At 40.1% G+C, this 22,269-nt stretch overlaps 1 protein-coding gene across 2 annotated transcripts in view; it reads left to right on the top strand.

Moving 5' to 3' along the window:
- Window positions 1-22,269, top strand: part of LOC138526243 (arylsulfatase H-like) — a 642,213-nt gene that overhangs the window by 387,681 nt on the left and 232,263 nt on the right. For both annotated transcript variants that reach the window (XM_069636732.1, XM_069636733.1), the window contains exon 7: window positions 20,359-20,493. In XM_069636732.1, the coding sequence (XP_069492833.1) occupies window positions 20,359-20,493 (135 nt within the window). The remainder of the gene's footprint in view (window positions 1-20,358; window positions 20,494-22,269) is intronic.

The following is a 22,269-nucleotide window of genomic DNA, read 5'->3' as shown; positions in this document are numbered from 1 at the left end:
AGAGAAACGGAAAGGCATTTCCGCTGCAGTTAGTAGTAGACATTGATGCAGGGTACCCATATCATCCCTGAGTTCGGGGTGTCACTTCTGGGACTGGGTACATGAAATGGAGACCCGAGAAAAAGAACAATTATTTGTGATTTGCTAGAGTTGTACCAGAGAGGAGCCAGCCATGGAAGAAAGTCCTGCAGGTAGGTTCTGTGGTGTGGCTTCAGTAGTTAAGACAGCATAGGACTCGGTGCTTCTCGAGTGAGGAAACGGAACCAGAGCACTTGCTGGATGTCCTAAGGTGAAGATGATATGCTTAGTTCAGCACAGAGAGTCTTTGTAGTCGTGGTAGTGAAGACCTGATTCTGGTCCTTCAAAGCAGGCACGTTTAGGATCTTCAGGAGATGAGACCTTCAAGCGGGACCTTTGATGCAGTTGCCCCCACCAGATCAGTGGAAAGAAGGGCCATGTTTGGTTCCTGCTGGGTATTCTGGAAAGGAATAGCTGCACCTTAGGAGTATTTGGAACGTCAAAGGTTGCTGATGCAGAGCTCTGGCCTTTCCTTGAGCAATAGGCCTTTCACATCACACGTTCAGAGTTCCAGCTGTCGACAAAGTGAGTGGGCAAGGGGGTCTGTTTACAGCCTCCTCGGGAGACATTGAGTGAACAGAAAACCCACTCAAACACAAACCATAATTCAAACAGTGGGTGGTATGCCAATGGCCAGCAATCCCTCAATGAACACCTATGAATTCTTGAAGAGTCTTTCACACAAAGGAATGAATCCACACTGTCCCAGACAGGCATCTGCATATGAAGATCAAATCCAGTCTCATTCTAACTATAGACTAAATTTCTGTGACATGCACATCCAGTGGCCAAAGATATGTCCCCCCCCCCATGTCTTCTTGGCATTTTGGTGAATGGAGGGGGGATCATAAATGACTAAATAGGGCAAAAAGGATTTCACCCTGTGGAACCTGATCACACATGCGAATAAGCCACCACCAGCCGAGCCACATGTCTAACAAAAGGGGTTATCTCGTGATTAGTAAGGGATCTTTTGCATACCCCTGCCTTAGAAGTCATAAAGACTCTTCAGAAAGAAAGAAAGCCAGAAGAGCCAGCAGAAAGGTCAGGGGACAACCACAGACCCTAAAAGCGAGCGCTTTCGGCCTAACACATGGGATGCAATTTCCACACTGCATTCCTACCAGTCTTAGCTCAGGATAATGTCAGGAAACCAATATTTTGGCCTCTGATAGGCCTCTACCTGCACAGCCTCAAGGAAAGGACCTGCTTCCAGAGCACATGAAAAATGAAAGGCAGTGGTAGAGTATAGGTTAGTGATGTACTGTGATGTACTGACAGAGGTTGCAAGTCTTTTACCCCTCATGGCCTTTCCCTTAATCTTGGATTGAGGAAGATATCCGATTTTGCCAAAAGACTTGTTAAGGAAAAACATGCATTCATCACTACCCAGAAAAGGACAAATTAACCCAAAATCTTAATTTATACTGGAAAAGAAATATCATTCGATCTTCTAACTATTTCTTCCTCTAAAAAGCTTGCAGGAACTGACACCACCAAAATGATACAGCCACGTTGCTACCCTTCCCTCATTGGGAAATTCTCTAGGTTTGATTACTACAACAACATGTTGCACATTTAAGGAACAGCTTGCCCATGAAGGACAGTAATCTGATGAGTACAATTTAAGTGTTTTTTTACAAGAGGCCATTTGAAGCAGTTATTTTAATTTTACCTTGCTTGATTTCTCTGCTGTATTTAATTGTTCTGTTGTACTACATGCTCATTTACTCCCTCACCTCTGTAAGTTGCTCTGCCTAGACAGCTTGGGCACCCACTAACTATTGGTGAACACTGGTGGCTAAGAGGCAGCATGGCACGGTGTGTGACGGGCTCCCAGGTTGGGTAAGCAATCTATGTCCCTATCCTTGTGGCTCCACATGCCTGGAAGGGCAGGATGCGTTGTATTGCATTGTAGTTTACATAATCTAGAGATAAAACCTCAACGTGCACCATACAATTGGAGAATTCCTGAAGCAACCCTTTCACAAAGAGGCTATCCTTAGGATGTTCATTTCCTTATCAGGCAATTCACGTCTCCTTGCTATGTTCAGTGCTTTGGACAGAAATATTGCAGCTAAAAAGAGAGACTGCTTAGAGGGTGCATTTTCGGGTCAGCATGCTCCTTTTCAATATTTCATGGGCTGTAGTTGAGAGGACCTCTTAGATCTCTGAGCATGCAACAATTTATCAGAGCACAGCCCTGCATAACGATCATCACAAATTACGCAGAGATTAAAAGAAACTGATCCTTCCAATGGATTGTGAAGGGAGCACATCTTGCCATTTCGCAAGAAACTAATGGGCAGAAATCCATAAATCATAACCATAGCCTAAAAATGTTATTGTCCTATTTGTTTTGTTTTGTTCATGGTTTAAATAACCTTTACAAATTCATTGACATTGAGATTATTCAAATACAGAATCCAAAATTGAACAAAGCAATAAAAAAAGTAAGAACACAAAATATCAAAATATGTATACAATACCAGTTAGCTCCTTCTTATAAAATCACAAAAACACAAACAGAGCAAGATTTCAAAATTGCTAAAACTTTTCATAAACATCAACTCTAACTTTTACACAACAAAAAATAATAAGATTCATATTTTAGTTATAACAACACTTCAATGTTTATTGTCACATCCTCAGTAAAACTGAAACAAGGTACGTGCGGAATGCACACTAATTGTGTTCCACACCAGTCAGGTCTGGAATATTCGATTTTCTTTCTATTAGTTGTAGAGATTTAAAAAAGGCTGCAACTGCTAGTGTGTCTGAGATGTTACCCCCACTTAAACATCTGTGCCAAATGTGTACTTCTTGGCACCCCTCATCAACAGGGAACATTTTACCCAAATAACGAAACCTTTAATCATTTAACACTTTACAAAACGAAAGCAGATGTCCAGTAGATTCAGCTGGTTACAAAATCTACACCCAGAATCTTCAGGTGTATTAATACCACGCCATAGAAGGATTTCATTGGTTGGCAATATGTTCCATCGGAATTTAAGGAATATTTTCCTATATAGTGTCAGGGAATTTAATAAGATAAGATGGTAACTCCCCCCTTTTTTATGTTCATGTGAGAGGTGCGACATAGATACATAGCTAAGTAGTTTTTCTTTGTTCTCAATCCAATCGAACTCATTGCGCGTTACAAATGCCATATCATATCATATAATTGATGTTTTACTTTTTGTCTGATTCTGGATTAATGTATCTATGTTCATACTTATTTTTTGTAAGATCCTCTCACAATTGATTCTAATCAATCTGGCATAGTTTATACATTTCCCTCTGGTAGGCAAATTCATAAAATCCTGCAAATTCCCATAGAGAGGATTACTGACTGGAAGAAGTAGTTTCCTGAACAATGCGAATAATCTCCACTCAACACAGACATGTATGGCAATAAGACCCAATTCAACCCTTATTGCAGCTAAAGGGACGTTATTAGGTACCCCCAAAACTTTTCTAAAAATGTTGGCCTCCCACAAATCTAACCATTTGAAGGCTACATCAAAAAATAGTTCTTGACCGTAAATTAGCTTGGGAATCACTTTTCCTGCGTAATATTTCAAGGCTGGCATGATAGAAAAAGACCCATATTTATAGTTTAACACCAGAGCTTACGAAAGCAGCATAGTTGCCTTTTTTATTTAACATATGTCTCCTATATAAAGCCAAGATATGTCATGCATGATGCTGAGGAAATAACCATATTCTCCCAGGACCACAGCTGAACCCTCCTTCTCTTACTTCTTGATGTGGCTAGAATTTTTGTTTTCTTTAAATTGATCTTAAGACCATTGTCGCTCGCATAAGCAGAAAAAGCTGTGAGGAGTCTTTTTAGCCCCACTTGTGATTTATCAAAAAGTAAAAAAATCATCTGCGTATGCGAGCCAGCATACATTTAGGGCACCCACCCTGGTTGCCACTAGTGCAGCCAAACTCAAATAATCATTCACGTCCGACACACAGAGGTTGAATAAAAAAGCGACTAAAATACATCCTTGTTGAAGCCTGGATAGGGTCGACATACGATGCGACATAGCCCCTTCTCTATTCAACCTCACCTGAATGCTTGAATTTTCATGAAGACCTATAATAAGGTCCAATAAGCCACTTGGCATGCCCCAACCTTTCAATTTCCCCCAAAGTCTTGTACAATCGACACGGTCAAAGGATGATGACAGGTCGATCAATGCTATGTGCATACAGGCATCAGGAGTGAACCAAGTTCTTTTTTGGATAGGCCCGAGCACCAAGCCATTTGAGGACATAGAATGGGCCTTGAGGAAGCGTGTCTGGAATTTAGATAACCTGTACGTTTCAGCGGCCCATTTTTCCAAGTGCTGGAGCAAGATGGCTGACAAAATCTTACTATCAGCATCCCACAGCGAGATAGGTCTGTAGTTCATAGGATCAGACCTCAGACCTTTCTGGAAAATTGGGACAATAAATGAGATTTGTCACGTTTCAGGGTAAGTTTCTGTAGAGACAACACTTTCAAATAAGATAGACTGGGCATTTGCCCAGTTTTACAGATCATTTTTTAAGATGACATTCGACAGCCCATTGGGCTCCGCAGCTCGGACGATTTGCATTGGATTATTAAATCATACGCTATGTTGGCGTTGATATTAATGAGCAGATCTTGGCCCATCACGTTGTTGGATTCATCAGCAAGATTAGAGGATTTTACAGTACCCAAATTATAGAGATTCGAGAAAACCGTTAACCGGTTTAGCTCGTCTACTGCATTTAACTGGGCAGTGCACACTGACAATTCTTGACCATTTACTAGGGACTAGAATATGCCCACATCTTTTTGGGATAATGCTCTTAGCATCAGTTCCGAGTCCTGCTGTAGCAAAGCTGCACGCTAATAATTGTTATAGGTTTGTTTTATAAATTTGCATTTGACCAGTTTATCTTCCTGTGATGTTAATTGACTATTAACCTCACCACTGACCTCATCTCAGCTTTCTTCTGGCCCAACTGGTCGTCATAAGTGTGAAGCTATTTCCTATGTAAAGAGTGCCGGCCCAGATTGGAATTCCAGTCATTAGAGCATCAATTGTGCACTCAAAATTGCCCACATTAAACACTTGGATCTTCCATTCAAGTTCTGGCCGAGACATTGTTTGCCTGAAATCATTAGTTAACCTGTCCACATACAATACAGACCAACGGATGGCATTCCCCTGTGCAGTTACTTTCAACTCTGTTTGACCTATCATTTTCTTATCTGTGGTTGTAAAAGGAGTGTTAAAAGTGGCTCTTAGAATACAATGATCGCTCCATGTGGTTTGGTCAATAGTAAAATTAGAGCAAATCACAAACATCTGGGGGTCTACAAAAATGTAATCAATCATTGTTTTACTATTACCACAGAACCATGTATAATTATTATCATCGATATTCCCAATTTGACCATTAAGCAGATATAAATTCAATGAGGTCAGTGCGGTGCTCCATTGCCAGCAGCTTTGGATTTTTGATTGGAGGGGAGATTGTCGGATTCACAACTAAGCAATAGGTCTTCAACCAGCATCGGAACACATTTAACATTCAAATCATCGGCTAACAGAACATATTGTGGGCCCGTTCTCAAATTTCACCTACATGCTAGATTAACAATGGACTGCAAAAACTCATCCAGCTCACCCACTCATTTGTGCCAGTATATGTTAATTAATAATACATAATACTTATGGGTAAGTAATGACACCTCAACCGCCAAAAGCCCATACAGGAGATTCAGAATCTGGTGGCTATCCACCAAAAGATCAGATCGTAATGCAATAAACTAGGCACTGTAGGGTCTAACCATTCCACTGAATTTTGCAGCTTGGAAAAAGGCGTGATACCCATCTAAAGAGGGAATGAATGTCAGCCAGGTTTCTTGAATCATTAAACAATTAGAATTTCTTAGCTCTTCCGTGACTGCCTTGTTTGTGTATAAGTGAGTATGTCCTCTAGAGTTCCATGACAATAATGTTAGTTCCCCATCACCAGAGCAATTAGTAACCGGCACATCTCCATCATCGTCTAAACCCGGGAACCACATTATCTAGGCCACTGCAGTTTGTGAGATCTATCCTTGTAGAGACCCGTATATATTATTTCTCCATTCCACCTTTTTAAGTAGTTAACATGGCAATTATCCTTTGTCCTTGGGGTGTATCCATCCTGGGATTCTTCCTCTCATCTAGCAAGTGAGAAGCCTAGGTTGTGCAACATCGCTCTTTCTGATAGAATCAAATATAACACCAATTTAGATCGTAGATAAAGATGAGCCTGTGACACATTGTTCCTGTCTGGGAACGCAACCCTCTCAATGTCAGCTGAGGAGATTGCCGTCAATGTTGCGATTTCCGCTAGAATGACCAAAATATTGGTGTGGTTTAAGCATATAGGCATATTGTCACCAAGGAGACTAGACAGTAGTAAAACAGTATTCACCTCCTGTGCAAACCATTTAGCACTGTTATACGCTCTGGACGCCTCATCTGTACCGGATTGTATCATTGATTTGGGGTTAATTTAATCCCACCCATGGATTTAGTGGTATGTTTATTGCATTGCGGGGGAAGCTTCCCCCATGAGGTACATTCATTGTGTTCATTACATTGAACCTTGGACCCTCACAAGTATGACAGCTAGTTGTATTATCTAAGGGGATCCTGTCAACCTGTATGGGGTTCACTAGACCTGAATTGACTTCAAAGTGTCGTTCAGTTGGAATGTATAGCTTAGCATGTAGGCCACCCAGGTTGGTGTGGTTTCCATGATAAATAGAAGTATTCTCTGAACTTAAAGAAGTTGTGCACAGGTGTGGGTGTTTCAATATACCCAAACAGACTTCAGGCTTGTGTTCATGAGGAATAAATCATTTGTTGATCAGGCAGTCTAAATTTCAAAATTCTTGTTATGGTGTCCAGTAGATACCTGATCTCGCTGTAGGTTGTTACAACTGGAGAAAGGGCACATCAGGCCACGGCTACCGGCGGCACAATCCTGTGGTTTGTCGCTAATGGAATGTTCTGGTACGGTGGGATTTAGAGCCGAGTTCAGTGCTCCACTCTTTTTCTCGGCTGCACATCTGCAATTACACAAGGCCACATTCACTACCTGTGGTTTCAAATTTACGGGTGTCATTACTGATGATTCTGCTGATGGCGCAAGACATAGATCTTGAGAGAGACTAGTTGTAAGGTGAATAGCATTGTCAAAAGATACAGTTTTACGATCAGCTTTACACACCGTTTGTATACAAGCATCTACTTTTAGCACTTTTGCTATATCAATCCCTACGTGTGCAGGTGAGTTAAACGTGGCTGATCCACCACCGCAACCATTAGTTGACATTGGACCACTAGCAGAAAAGAGTGCTGACCCACAAATATCAACTGGAGCATTTGGCCCAGATTCTGAGACCAACCCAATCGGGGTGAAATGGATATTTGGAGTGGTAGGCTGAGTAACAGAGCAACTCTCTTTGTGTAACAGCGTAAGTACAGGATCTAAGCCTTTAGTTGGCTTCTTGTACCCTTTAATGGAGTCAATAATGGAGAGATTGCGTAGCCATTTTAAGGATGACGTATTACACCTTTTTAGCAATTTTTGGTTCTTTGTTTTTTTTCTCTACGATTGCTGATACAATCAATGGGACCAATTTGTTGTGTGTGGATTATCGCAGTTGTTTGCTGTGGGGATTTTCACATATGTCTATACTAGTACAACTCTCAGGCCCCTTAGCGGGGCGCGCAGATGTGTGAGTGTTGTTAGGGACAGGTGTTATTTCAATTACAGATTCTTCTATCATAATAATGTCAGCAGATTTAGGAACTTGGTTAGCGCCATGGTTTACAGGCTTTGCAGGATACATGTCACGTGAGGCCAAGTAGCACACACATGCTTCCAAGTCTTCCACCTTTGAGTTAATCGATTACAGCTTAATAGTATGCACCTTCACCTCATCCCAAATGTTGTCATACAATTTGATGAAAGAGCTTAAAACCATATTAAGGGCAGAGAGGGTAGGAGAAGACAGTTTGATACAGTCATCCGCCTCTCTGAGGGAGTGGTGGATTGCTCTTTCACTTGGTTGTGTAGAATAGTCAGGTGATGAGATAGAGTGATCTCTTTGCTTTTCTTGGGAAATGAAGTCTGTCAGCTCTATGGGAGAGCCAGTTTGATAAGCGTTACATGTTTTTTGAATGACGCTGTTTAACGTTACACCTGATTTTGTATGGACTATTGAGTCTGCATATTGAATTATGCTTAGGTCATTCAGTATGTTCATTTGAGTGTGATCTATTGTTGCAGTTTTCCTAAAAGGGGCTCTCATTTTAATCTCAGTGCTTGTCCCAGATAGTTTGGGTAAATAATCCATTATGCATTGTCCCGCTATGGGGGACCTCGGGGGAAGGAGTGACAACATGCGCCTCAATAGTAGATTTTGGGCCGCACTTGCTGTAGGTTTTTCATTTAGGCGAGAACAGGATTTAGAGATGCCTAGATTGTGTCTCAATGCGGCTACAATATCAGCTTCATTGCAGCACTACGTGCCTCCCTCCTGAGCAATTTGTCAACAAAACTGTTTGTGTTTTGAGTAGTGCATATATCAATGTCTGCGATTTCACTCTTGGGAGACGTGTGAGTTTGGGGTTAGCTTTGCAAACCAGTACGGAGAGACATGGTACTCTCTGCCCTCCAAAGTTGACAAAGGGGAAGTACACCGATCCAGAAACAGGAAAGACAACGGAGGGAATGTTTCAAAAACAACATCACAGGACATTTCATATGTAGTGCAGTCTTTGTACACACTGTGTGGCTGAAAGGGAGTTAAAAACAAACAAAGGAAACTCCCAGGACTCACCTGCACAGACAAGTCTTAATGGCAGTAGACAATCTTGAATGGCAACCAGGGAAATCAACACTGCTCAAAGGGAGTACAATACCCCCCACAGTCACCGGCACGGCTGGGTCTTTGTGGCCAAAGGGCACTCTTAGATGAAGACCACGGTTAGAAGGCAGTGCACAGCTCAAAGGGAGTATGAGAACCCCGTGGTCACCGGCACATAAGGGTTAATGATCAATTTTTTCTTAAATGAATCAACACTCCAGGATCAGCGGCACCTGGAGTTTTATGTTCCATGTGGTCTTTAACAGCCTGTGAGGCGGACTCCAATAGAGAGAGCGAGAAGAAAGTGATGCACAGCTCAAAGGTAGTGAGCGTCTTCCAGCAGTTGCCAGCACAAATTCAGTGTTCAAATAGATTTTACTGGGCGTGCACCGCTCAATACGAGTAAACAACGACGCTGGGCACAATCCCAGGAACAGGAATATTTTGTTAGTTCTTAGTGCGTGTATTTAAGATCAGACGTCACTCGCAATTGGGGGTGTACCTGGATGACTTTGTGAAATTATAGAGAACCTTTGATCCGTTGCATCAGAAGGCAACAGAAGGCAGACAGCTCTGCGGACGCTGCACGTCTGTCAAGAGGGTTTGTAAGAATCGCTCCTCCTCCACTTCAGACGACAAGGAAAACAGACTTGAGGCAAGTGGGCAGGGTAGGCAACAGAAGGCAGACACCTCAGCAGACAGCTCTGCGGACGCTGCACGTCTGTCAAGAGGATTTGTAAAAATCGCTCCTCCTCCACTTCAGATGACAAGGAAAACAGACTTTAGGCAAGTAAGCAGGGTAGGCAACGGAAGGCAGACACCCCAGCAGACAGCAGAATGGAAATAATACTTTTTGTATAGATATTAGGAGTCTTTTTCAATGCATCATCAGTCTACATATATAACAGAAATACTATCCACTCTCTAGCATTATTTATGCTGTTGTACATGTCGTTATCTTTAAATAACATATTTTCAACAAATAGGTGAGTTCCCAATATACATAGGGTAATCTGTGGTTATAACAAATGACCACTATTATACCATAGGTTTTACATGGCAACATAAACATTTTTAGACTGCAGTTTCTGTATTTATACAATCACCAAATTATATCACAAATCATCGAAGAAGTGTATCATCAGTGCATGCTGAGTTAGCACATCATTTGTAGTTTATTATGGCATTGATTCTAAGATTATCAGTGTTATTAAAAAATACATAATGGGCCTATTAGCACCATATGAACTAGTTTCAGATAGCATTAAAAAGACTGGGCCCCATAGACGGGTTAGGCCATAAAATACTAAAGCTGAAACAGACCAACAGTAAGCATTACAGGGTGGTGCTCAACCGCTAAACCCCACAACATAAGGTCAACAGCAGCTGGTAACAGGCCTCATGGTACAGGACACCTTGTGCAAGGGCCATGCCACAGAATAGAGTACAGAACCCATCCTGCAGAAGACCCCAGTCCAGGGTGTTAGTTGTATGGAGACCTTCCCCAAAAAAGCTTGAAGGGGAACAGGTGAAACTGGCAACTGGACCTACAGGTTAAAGAATTACCTTAGGAAGAGAGTCTTAAGGCTGTTTTTAACATAGCGACAGTGGCTTTTTTAATTCCAGAAGTGAGACAAGGGAGACAGGCCCCAGCAGCACCAGTGGTCCAGCCACTCAACGTTTTCCTCATAGACCAGTGGACAACAAGTTAAACGAATAAAACAGATCTTAATGGGCCTTGTCGGTCAATACTTGATCACCTTATGTTGGAGGTAACCAGACCCCATACCACAGTAGGTCAAATGTGCTCTGATGGGGATAAGGGACTCAACTGGGATCCAGTGCAAGGATTTGAGGGTGTGAGTTATGTGTTCACTAGATTCATCCCAAGGTTAATTCTGGCCTTTGTTTAACCAGAGCTAGGAAGCAAAATGGGCAGAGCGCTCCTGAAGAAAATTATACAACAGGAATTGGATGGAGCTAGGATGTGAAATCTGTTAAAAACCATGCAATTAAAAGAAAGTAAACTGTAAATGAGATGGGAACAGAAACCAACAAACAGATAAGCATTGGAGTCACGAAAGTACATGGAGGGGATTAAAAAAAAAATCCAGAATGCAGACTTGAAAACAAAGTTGGAATGGGGCATGGGAACAAATAAGAAGACCAATTAAGAGAAAGGAGTAGTAGTCCAATCATGACAAGCGTGAAGTAAGAATCAGCATCTTGGATGCAGCAAATAATATAGCAGGCCAGATGTTTACGATGTTATACATAGATAAAAGATTGGTACATGCAAGGGTCGAGATATGATAAGGGAACGAAAGGGAAGGGTCTACGATCACACCCAAATAAAGGGTAGATGAAGATAAATACATTGCTATGAGTGGGAATTAAAAGAGAAGAGGCAAAGAATAACAAACCTGGACTGAAGCAGGAAATAATGTGACTTAGTTGCATGGACTTAAATTAAGAGAGTTCTAGGACTTCCAGGAGTATATGGTAAGAACACCGACAGAGATGGGGTCATGAAGGGGTTGTGTAAACAATAAAAAGAAACTTAAGAATTTATAGCTTTGAGTGTGGAAATAACAGTAGAGCATAGACATAACATGAAAGATCAAAAGAGGAGCTAAGTGCCGAGAGGGGATAAGTGTAGATAGAAAACACATGAGGATATGCAGACCGCATTCTAGATTTGAAGAAGACTGCAGGGATTTCAGAGACAAAAAGTCTCTGGGTAGGATACAAAGGTAGGAAGAAACCCATGAATCAACTGATTCAGAAATCCCAAGACTACTTTTTATTTCAATTGATTTTATTTTGGTGTTTAGTAAAGCAGAAAAGTTGCAGGAGATCTGCTTCAAAGGGCCAGTCACGCAGACATTTTACAGTACAGAAAAACAAAAAAAGGACGGTGGAGATACAATTAAAAACCCACAGGTCAATGGTGAATAAGAAAAAGTGCAGTACATGTATGTTTTGATTAAAAAACCTACGGGCAACTTTCACCAGGATCAGCATGCTGCGTCCCCCTACAGCACATGATCATCATGTGGACAGTGCATGCACGGTGGCACATGCCGCCTGGCAGTCTGTGACGTGGCATGTGCTTCTCCAAGACCGGGGCTCAGCAGGGCTCACCCGGGGGCCCTAATTTTGTGTTGTGACACTGCTGTCTCCATTATGAATGCATAGATTTTTACTTGAGCTGAGAAACTGGGTAGTGGCAACAGCGTAGCCAGTGAAATTATATGGACGCCCCCCACAAACTACTTTTAGTATTTTCAAGTATGTGCTAATGCTCTTAACAGACTCTATGTGCAGTTAAATTAACTCAAGGTTAAGTACCGCTGAAAAAAGTAAACAGGATCAAACACTGGCATTTTTTTCACAATGTTCTTAGGAACTGGTCCAATTTCGGGGCAAAAAATATGTAATTGCAAGGAAAAAAACATCAACAAAATATAAAAGCATATTTTTTCAAACCTCTACTCATGCAATCTTTGTGTATTGGGTGAACTACTCACATGTAGGGTTTTGGTAATAGGCGTCCATTGTCAATGCATTTGAATCGTGAGACGAAATGACTGTGCATGATTCTAGGAATAAGTAGTGACTAAATGGCCTACTCCACCTCACACTACTGCTAAACCAATGGTAATCGCAGTCATAAAGGTGAAGAAGGCACCACATGAACGTTGTACTCCGCTTCTTAAGGCAGCAAAGATCGAAGGTAGGCTATTCTCTTCAGAAGGGCGGTGAGCTGGCACAGAAGTGACCCAAACAGCAATACTACAATGACAGAAAGTAAAAGAATGTCCAATCAAAGATCTAGAAAAATGGTGCCCTTTAAGTAATGTAAAAAATGCAAGCAACTAACGCCCTAGCCCCCTTTGTAGGAGAAAACACATGGTATGCAGATATTTTTATTGAAAAGGCACTCTGGGTCTTGAAGACATTTAATCAGTGGAAGGCAGGGAATCAGTTCAACAGCAATGTCTCAATGAATAATACATTTTTGCAAAAAGTTATAGGGTTTTACAAGTCACAGGGGCCTGCAGACACTTGGGCCAGGGGCTAGAAGCACTGTATATACCTTGTATTCCTGTTCTTGCTGTTGAACAACCTCAAGGCAGACTTCAAGGAGCTTTCTGAGGCACTGATTTTGTTTCCAGGGGATGTCCTGGGGAGGGTTCTTGTCTCTTAGAGGAAGGTGGTAAAAGTACACGGGGGAATAAAAGAGAAGCTTCTCGGGCCAGATTTCACATGGTGTTGTGTGTACATCCAGGCAGCTAATACACTCCTGGTCCTATCATGAATGAGACACCTCACCAAAGTGACAATGTTTTGACATCTAAATGCTTGTTGCTTTATAATTGTGCAATCTCAGTATACACTGTGTCATAACCATATATGGCATATGTATAGGTATTAACATGCCACCAGACTGCTGAGGTACACATTTGTAAGTATTTAAACCAGTGGTGCAGATGACTAAAAAGCCCACTTGCCCTGCTTGAACTGTGTGTTCCTGCAGCTGTTCAGGAAGGCACACGCGATCTTAGAAACTGCCCTGCTGCCACTGCAGAGCAGACACTGGAGATGCCTGGTTACAATCACAGCAAATTTACACAAGTGCACTGTTTTTGGCATGGAGCATTATGAACGGGGCATCTGATTAGCATGCCTCCCTTTTAGAAACAGATGTATTGCTAAAAAAACGTTTGGGCTATCCCACCATCAACAAATGATTCTGTCACAAATAGTAAGCCAGTATACATATACTTTAAGAAATGCATCATCTCTTTTGGACAAGGTCACTTGTTCAAAAATGACAAACTGCATGTGTGCAATGTTGTGATGCTTATCAATACAATGTGATTTTTCGTTATGTGCAACGTCCTGCCCACCTTGTTTTTACCTTTCTAGTGGTCATATCTATATGGAAGATTCCACATGGGAATCTGATGCAATAGATGACATTAATGGAATCACATGTTGATGAATGATTCCATTTAATTACTTACCCAGTGTATGGATGATTGATTGAATTCCCAGATAAAATATGATGGCAGTATTGGCAATTATCAGTACAAAATAGTATTCAGAAATGCACACCGAAGTTCTGAAATTTAGAAAAATATGCTACTGAAATGTATAACACAAATTTAGGTGCAGGGGGGGAATAACAGCCCTAACACAAAGCCATTAAAATATAAACATAAAGTACCCAATCTATGGACACTCCCGTCTCCTGCACACCTTCAAGCTGAAGAAGAAGCTCAATAATTTCAATCAACAACTGATTCAAATGCAAAAATAAATCCACACATCTTCTGTCACAGAGTTTTCATTAATATTCAGATGATTATCAGATGCTTAACGCATTTCAGGGACCATTTCCCCTTCTTCAGGATCCTCACTGTAAATGTGAAAATAAAAAGACCACATGTCTTTCATTATATAATTGATACCAAACATCGAGAACTGCATGAGGAAGATGGACGGAGCATAAATCTAACATCCGGACTGGTAACATCAGGTCACCAGTAAAACATCACTTCAATGAAAAAGGTCACACAATTGCACAAATGGAATTTATGATACTGGAGGTAGTGAAACCCTTAAGCAGGGGAGGCGACTTCAATACACGCCACTTACAGACAGAAATATTTTGGGTACATTTGTTAGACGCTGTACAGCCAAGAAGCATGAATGAAGAGTTTTGCTTAAATTGTTTTATTTGCATGTTGCATACCTGATGGAAAGATGAATACCGTTTTTATGATCGACTTGTTTGCAAACAAAAGACAAGGTGAGGAGTATTTTTGAGTGTTTAATACCGGATGAAAAGATGAATACCCTTTGTATGATCGACTTGTTTGAAAACATATCAATACCTAGTACATTCTAGGTAGGAGTGTACCACCCCTTTTAGTTTAGATATATTTGTAGATCTATATAACGTTGCATATGATGTGGTTATAAGTAATTGTATGCTCTGATGTTACTAGATGTCTAATGACATTTTCATGAGTAGGCTGGTTACTCCTTGTAATCGCTACTAAGTGACACCCTGTAGTGCATCTCCACATTGGTCTGACCTAAGACACTTACTAATCCTCTTAGACACATTAGGTACTAATGCTGGGGCTGTTTCTTTAACACTCACATCAGGCTTCAGTGCACTTGCTATGCAGACCTAGAGGTCATGTTTTGAGATATGAGAGACAATGGGTCTCATTGCGAGGTTGCCAGTCCGGTAACAACGTTACCGGTATGCTTGCCGGTACCGTTGTTACCGTACTGGCAAACTCCGAGTTGTGCTCGCGGGTGCCTTTCATTCTGCCAGGTCTGCCCTGACGGAATTAAAGGCTCCCTGGAGCAAATCAAGCCTGTAGCACCGGCCTAGTTATGAACGGTGCCGGTGTCACAGGCATCCCCATTGCCATTGAACCCTATGGGGCTGAAATGGGAATGGGGATATACCGGCACCCGCAAAAGGGCAATTACCGGGTCCAGCGTGGCCGGAATACCCCGGTAATTCCCCATTCATGGGTGCTGGATTTTCCTGCTGGTATGGAGGTAGCCTTGGCAGTAAAACCGGCAAGGCTACCTCTAACCTCACAATGAGGCCCAATGTAGCTACACTTTCTCTCTTACATTTACTCCTTGCTCAGGGGATATTGACGGTATGGACCCGTAGTCATGTGCATTCAGATGTAAAATAGGAGTCAGTCGACATTTGACCATGCCGACCCCTAAGAATGGCTTCTTGAGGTGATTGTGTATTGTTAGGTGTTTGCACACACTTTAGTGTCAAATGTTCCGTGAATGCCTGAGCAATAGTAATTATTGCTTGGAGTAAGGGGAGGAGTGTTAAGTATTGGGGTATCCATCACTGGTGAGATTATGTGTGCATAGATGCCCAGAATGAGGGTACGATACGCTGTAGATCAAAAGTGTAGCATAGTTAGCCCATTCCAATATGGCTGATGGAGTTACAAACAATTCTGATATGGTACTTGGGAACAAATGTATAATCACGTGACACCTCGATGAAGTTAAGTCACGTGAGCGCTATAGGAAGCGCTATTTCTATGGCAGCAGGGTCAGCATTTGTTTGAATGGGAGATCTGGTAAGTTGATGAAGAGATTTTGATAGCTCTGAAAGGCTATACCCAAGGTTGGATGGAATGCTGTTTCCACACACTTATCTAAGTTTTGTACTTGGGAATAAGGCAGAGTATGGTAGTTTGTAATTAAGGTTTTTCATCATTGCAGACACTGTGCTCCTATTTTGTGAAAGAAAGAGGCCAGTGGCAATTTGGCTAACGGCCAGCATTTAAGCTGTTTCTACATATAGTTGGCAGTTGATTGAAGGAATGTGGAACATCAGGTTTTGGAGGTGTTGTAATGGATTTTGTTACACCTCCACCGGTTCAATTACTCACAGAACTGTATATTCTTCATTTGTCTCTTTAGAATCAAGAGTGAGTGTGATTCTCCACAACATGGTTATTGCACTACTGTTTCTTAGAATACCCTACTAGTTTTGCTAGGCACTGGGGACAAGTATGTGTTATCAAGTCTTCAGTGAGAATTGATTTACACTGACCAGAGAATGCATGGGTACCCTTCTTGGTGGCACCTTTGGATCTGAATCTATCTAAGTGCAATTTGTGGTGACTCTTTTAATTGGGACACATATGGGTAGGATGCTGTGTTGTACTGGAGATTATTTCATGTCGAAGATTTGCAGTGTATCACACTTATAGAGGCTAACATACTTTACAACCATATGGTGAGGTGTAATCATGTGCATGTTGGAGATTTGCGGTGTATCGCGCATATAGAGGCTTACATACTTTACAACTATATGGTGAGGGGTAATCATGTGCACTTTCAGACATTTTATGGAATGAATAACTAGGATCACTGTGTAAACATTGAATCTACTGACTGGTTGATGGCTACTATTATTGGTTAAAGTCAAATTATTGGTATCAATTACATAATGAAAGACATGTGATCTTTTTATGTTCACATTTGCAGTTCGGCTCCTGAAGAAGGGGAAATGGTCCCCGAAACACATTGAGCATCTAATAATCCATCAGAACATTAAAGAAAACTCTTTGACAGAACATTTGTGGATTTTTTTTTTATATTTGAACTTTCTTATTCAAAATGATAATTTGTTGATTGAAATTATTGAGCTGTTTCTTCAGCTTGAAGGTGTGCAGGGGACGGGAGTGTCAATAGATTGGGCACTTGATGTTCGTATTGTCAATTATGACAGGGTTGTGTACCTTTCTTTGACAGGTCAATTTCATGTGTACAGCCTGATTTTACTTGCATATTCATCAAAGAGTGACTGTGTGCATATACCAATAATTATTTGTACAACTTGTTCAATTTAGAGTCTAGTTTATATATTTTTTCTTAATCACCATTTTAATGCATCTACTCTATAGTGAACGTGTGGTAACATAGACTAACATCTCTTTATTCTCCCTATTTTGAAACAACTGTGATCTAGACAGTCTTGTGTTTTTTCTAATGCAGTTAAATCATTCTCATTATATTTCCTGTCTCTGAATTTCTTTTTTAATTCAATACTTTTTTTAAACAAATCCAGGCTGTATAGAAATGATTCTTCTATAATGCAGAAATTGACTAAATGGAATACCCTTGATAATTCTATGTGGATGAAGGCTCATAGCTAGAAGTAAACTATTCCTATCAGTTGGTTTAGAGTAAATCATACTTTGTAATCTCTCATCTTGACAATATATTTCAACATCTAAAAATTAGATTTTTATTCCACTATACTGACATGTAAATGTTATTCTAGTATGTAACAGATTGACATATCCGAAGAATTATTGAAGTGAATCCAAAAACCCATTCCAAATTCCAAATATATTGTTGATATATCTCATAACTTTCTAAATATGTTTTCCATGGATCTTTTCTCAAAATGTCCTCAATTTCAAAATAATACATACATGTATTAGCATATATTGGGGCATAGTGGTCTCCGTAGAAGTTCCTGATATTTAAAGGAAAAATTGATCCTCATTTCTGAAAAAAATGCTGATCAATCCAGTCTTCAAAAGATTGAATACAAAAGGTCTGTCTGCTAGGAAGTTCTCAGTCCTTAAGTAACCATTCCATAGCTGTCAAACCTTCCCCATGTGATTCATCTGTATACAAATTTACTACATCTATTGTGAATAGTATATCTTGCCCCACTATGAAATTAGATTCTTCTAGTCTCTTCAAAAAATGCATCATATGTCTCACTAGATCGTAGAAGGGTTGGTCAAATTTGTCAATATATTGCGATAAAGGTTCAAGTATGCTGTTGGTTTCTGCTATTATTGGTTTGCCTAGTAGTTTTAGTGGATTTAGTAGAAAACAGGTGTAATTGGGTGCAAATTGGTCAAAGATAACTTTGTATAATGTGAAATGCAGGAGTTTGCTTCTGCTACAATCCTTAATTAAGTGCCTCACATCCAAAATTGGGTCGTAAGAAATGGTCATATATATATCATCCTGTAGTTGTCTCACCACTTCTTCTTTATAATCTCTCAAATTCATTACTACCTGTGTTCCATCCACTCTTATCTGGTGGCTTAAACATGATTTGCTCATTATACCAAAGTTTCTGTATGGACCTCTTCTCAAAGTTTGTAAATTATCATGTTTCCTATTTATTAACTTGATCTTATTCAAACCATCCTGTATATCTTTTTCAAATTCTGGGCATTACTTGACAGGTGGCCATTGTACCGCCATGGAGTGGCTGATAACACATCTATTTTGCCCTCACATCCAAAACCTGAGGTTGTCAGAATCTGTGCACATATATTTAAATGTTACAAACAATTTAATGTGAGTGCTGTGAAAAGTTAAGAGCACCAAGACCATTGTGCTTCATGTATTTAATTATTCAAGTGTATAACCCTTTTATCACAAACATCATTGTCAAATAGAAAACATAGACAAATCTGCAATCATTCAGGCTGGAACCCCACTTGTGTTATTTGCCCCAAACTCCTTTCCATAGGGATATTTCTAAAGAGTACAATAGGAGTGTACCAAACTGTCCATCCTGGAAGGATAAACAATCAGAAAATAATGCATACGATTTTTCTAGGTTTTGATTATGTGCTGTGCTAGGTGAGGAAAGGGCAACATTCTAATTATTACTAAAATATAAACTGGAAGAGGTCATTAGAATTGAACATAGCAACCTTTTCAAAAGAGCCAATTTATAATGTTAGTAATGTTAAAATAGTTTATAATGTTAGTACAGTTAAATAATGCCATTTTTGTCATAGCTGCTTTTTCAACAAACCTGCCCAATCCCCCGCCGCCTCCCGCACCCATACTGATCTTGCACATAATCAGGAGATCTATTTTTTTCCTCTAGTCTTGCAACTCTCAGGATTGACTGCGGGTTGAGCAAACGAGACTCAGTCTCGCCCAAATAGAAAAAGTCACTGCCATGGAGAGAGGGAGAGAGAGTTCTTGATCACCATATGATACACCTGGTGCTGCTAGCTACTTTTGAATGTGCTCAAATTTGTGGAAGCTAGGGCTTGCACAAACATCATTTTAGCAGACATATTAAAAAGTGGACTGTTGGCTTTTTACTATATATTTTCATTCTAATGTGTAGTACAATGGTAACCAGACCAACAATATACGCTAGGTTGACTCAGCCTTTTATCCTTCAGAAGCCACTCACATAGGCATGACTAGCCCACTCTGTTTTTTGCATGCACGGTACGTCTGGTACCTCGGCTCAATTGTTTCCCATCGGCACTACTTATTTACATGCAAAACTATGTAATATGTATCCCACCTTCTCCTCTGTGTTTCCTTACTCCTGTTCATTTGTTTATTCCATCCTTCACCTAATGTTCATTGTAGACCCCCTTCACCTCTGTGAGTTCACTGTAACCTCTCTCATGATTCCTTAACCATTCACATGTTATTTGCATACTTTATCCATTTACATTTGGTGTGCGCCCCCTGGTGCTGAAAGTGTGCCCTCCCGTGAAGTGAATGTGCTTCCTTGGATGCTGTGTGTGCTCGCAACCCCAGTACTGCGAGTATGCCACCATCTTGTGAGACTGCCTCTCCTACACTCAGTCATGTCAAAGATTGTTGTATTTGTGTGGCATGCAGATCCGTGTTGTGAAGTAATGCTGGCTGAGAGGACCAAAGAAAAATATTGCATATGATAGATGCTTCCTTATGCTTATTACACATAAGGTGATAAGCAATTTAGAGGTTCATGAAGGTTAAACGGGTCACCTGACTTGAACATGTCATTCTTTCACCAGGTCAAGTTCTTGACTCTCTCGATGAGGAAGGATTGAAAAACAGTACGCTGACATACTTTGCCTCTGACCATGGAGGGCACTTGGAGCATAAAAAAGGAAACGTTCAACTTGGTGGATGGAATGGGATATACAAAGGTGAGGACGCAGAGTTCTATTCAGGAGAAATTTTGATAAAGCACTCTATCCAAAAAAGATTAAAAATTGAGGGAATTCCTCTGTTTAATGTGAGTAATGCATAATCTAAATTTATCAATATTGTTATTAATATCAGGATATCCTGTTAGCATCATCCTCACTGGGTTTGGTGTGCACATGTGTTTACATGATCATTACCTTCTTGTTTCCCCTTTAAATATGATGTGGTAACATCACGCGTATGTGCCACATGACATCACTTTCCACCTAATTCTCTATCTTTACAATCGTGATAATAAATATCAACGCTTTGGTTTAGACACTGAGCCCTTTGCTGCTACATTATTTAACAGCAGATGCGGAGTGAATAGTAAAATAAACAGACAATATGTATCATCTTCCGCCAAACTCTTTCATTATACAAATGCATTGTTGACTGTATAGTTTACAGAGGAATTTGCTGTTTAATATGATACTTATGGATTGGCTTTTATTTAGAACATTTTACACTGCAGCATAGGAATATAATTTGTTCTGTAACAGAGGCTTCATTTATTCAGGCAATTCACACTTATTGAATTCAAATGCGCTAACCTGACAATAATGCATTAATAGCACAGTTTAAACGGACTATCGGATGAGAAATATTTATACTATCCATTCTACAGAATCCACAATCCTTGGAATGGTAGATTAGCAAGCCATAGACTAATTTATGGAGCAGTGACACTGCACAGTCAGCCTAAATAGATAATAACTTACCACATATTGACACTACTAGAGTTAGTGCATCATAGGTAGACAGGTAGACACTTGAAGGAAATACCATTAGTACTAATAATTGTACTATGATTTTGTAACCATGATCCCTTCGAAGATATAGTGAAATAAACAGATACAAAGCTTTAGCTTAACTATATGCTGTTCACCACAGTGGAGTGCGGGTGATTCGTTGCTCGATAGATCACTGTGGGAATCTCAGTAATGCAAATTAGTTTTGAATAATAAGTATTGCATGTATTGTGAAGTATTATTCATGAAAGTAAATTCATTGTATACATCACTTATGATTAGCTGCCACCTTGTTCATTTGTTCAAAATCTTTTGTTTGTTGTGTTATTAGATTGCTTTTTTTTTCGTGTACGATGGGTGTGAATGTGACGCGATTGTTATGTGTATAAGATTGAGGGATGGGATCCTTCTCCCTTCCCGTGTTTTGTGGATTTGTTTTCTGTTTATTGTCACTTGATTGCTGTTTGATTACAATGATTTGTTTTCTCTCTAAGGCATGAATGGCAAGATGAAATTCTGTTTGCATACCTGCCATATGAGTCTGTTTGTTTTTATATATATATTGATCGATGTATGAATTTTGTTTTTCAAAAAGATTAAACCTTCTCATCAAAGTTACTAATTGAAGTGGTGCTTTCTTCCCTGTGTCCAGACTGCTCGGCCTAGGGCTATACATTGTCTGAAATTCCAGATTGAGGTTCATTAATGTTGTTCATGCATTATTCATCATCTTTTCATGATTTGTGCTAATCTGTTTTTCATATTTTTTATTTTTCATTTTTTATTCTTTTATTTTATTCTCTCTTTGTCATCCCTTTTCCTTCCTTGTCTTTCTAACATAGGAATTTCTTTTTTAACAATACAATTGTTGTCTATTTGAATGAATTGGAATTGATGTGGGTTTACGCATTTAAGGGATTTTGTTGTAATATGATTATACTTGAAAAAGAATAGCCTCGAGAAAGACCAATCTTGGTGGAAACA

Source organism: Ambystoma mexicanum, chromosome 7p, assembly GCF_040938575.1.
Source record: "Ambystoma mexicanum isolate Mex_15411 chromosome 7p, UKY_AmexF1_1, whole genome shotgun sequence".
Classification (NCBI taxonomy): Eukaryota; Metazoa; Chordata; class Amphibia; order Caudata; family Ambystomatidae; genus Ambystoma; species Ambystoma mexicanum.
Note: the sequence above shows the minus strand (reverse complement) of the source record. Positions and strands in the feature narration are given on the sequence as shown.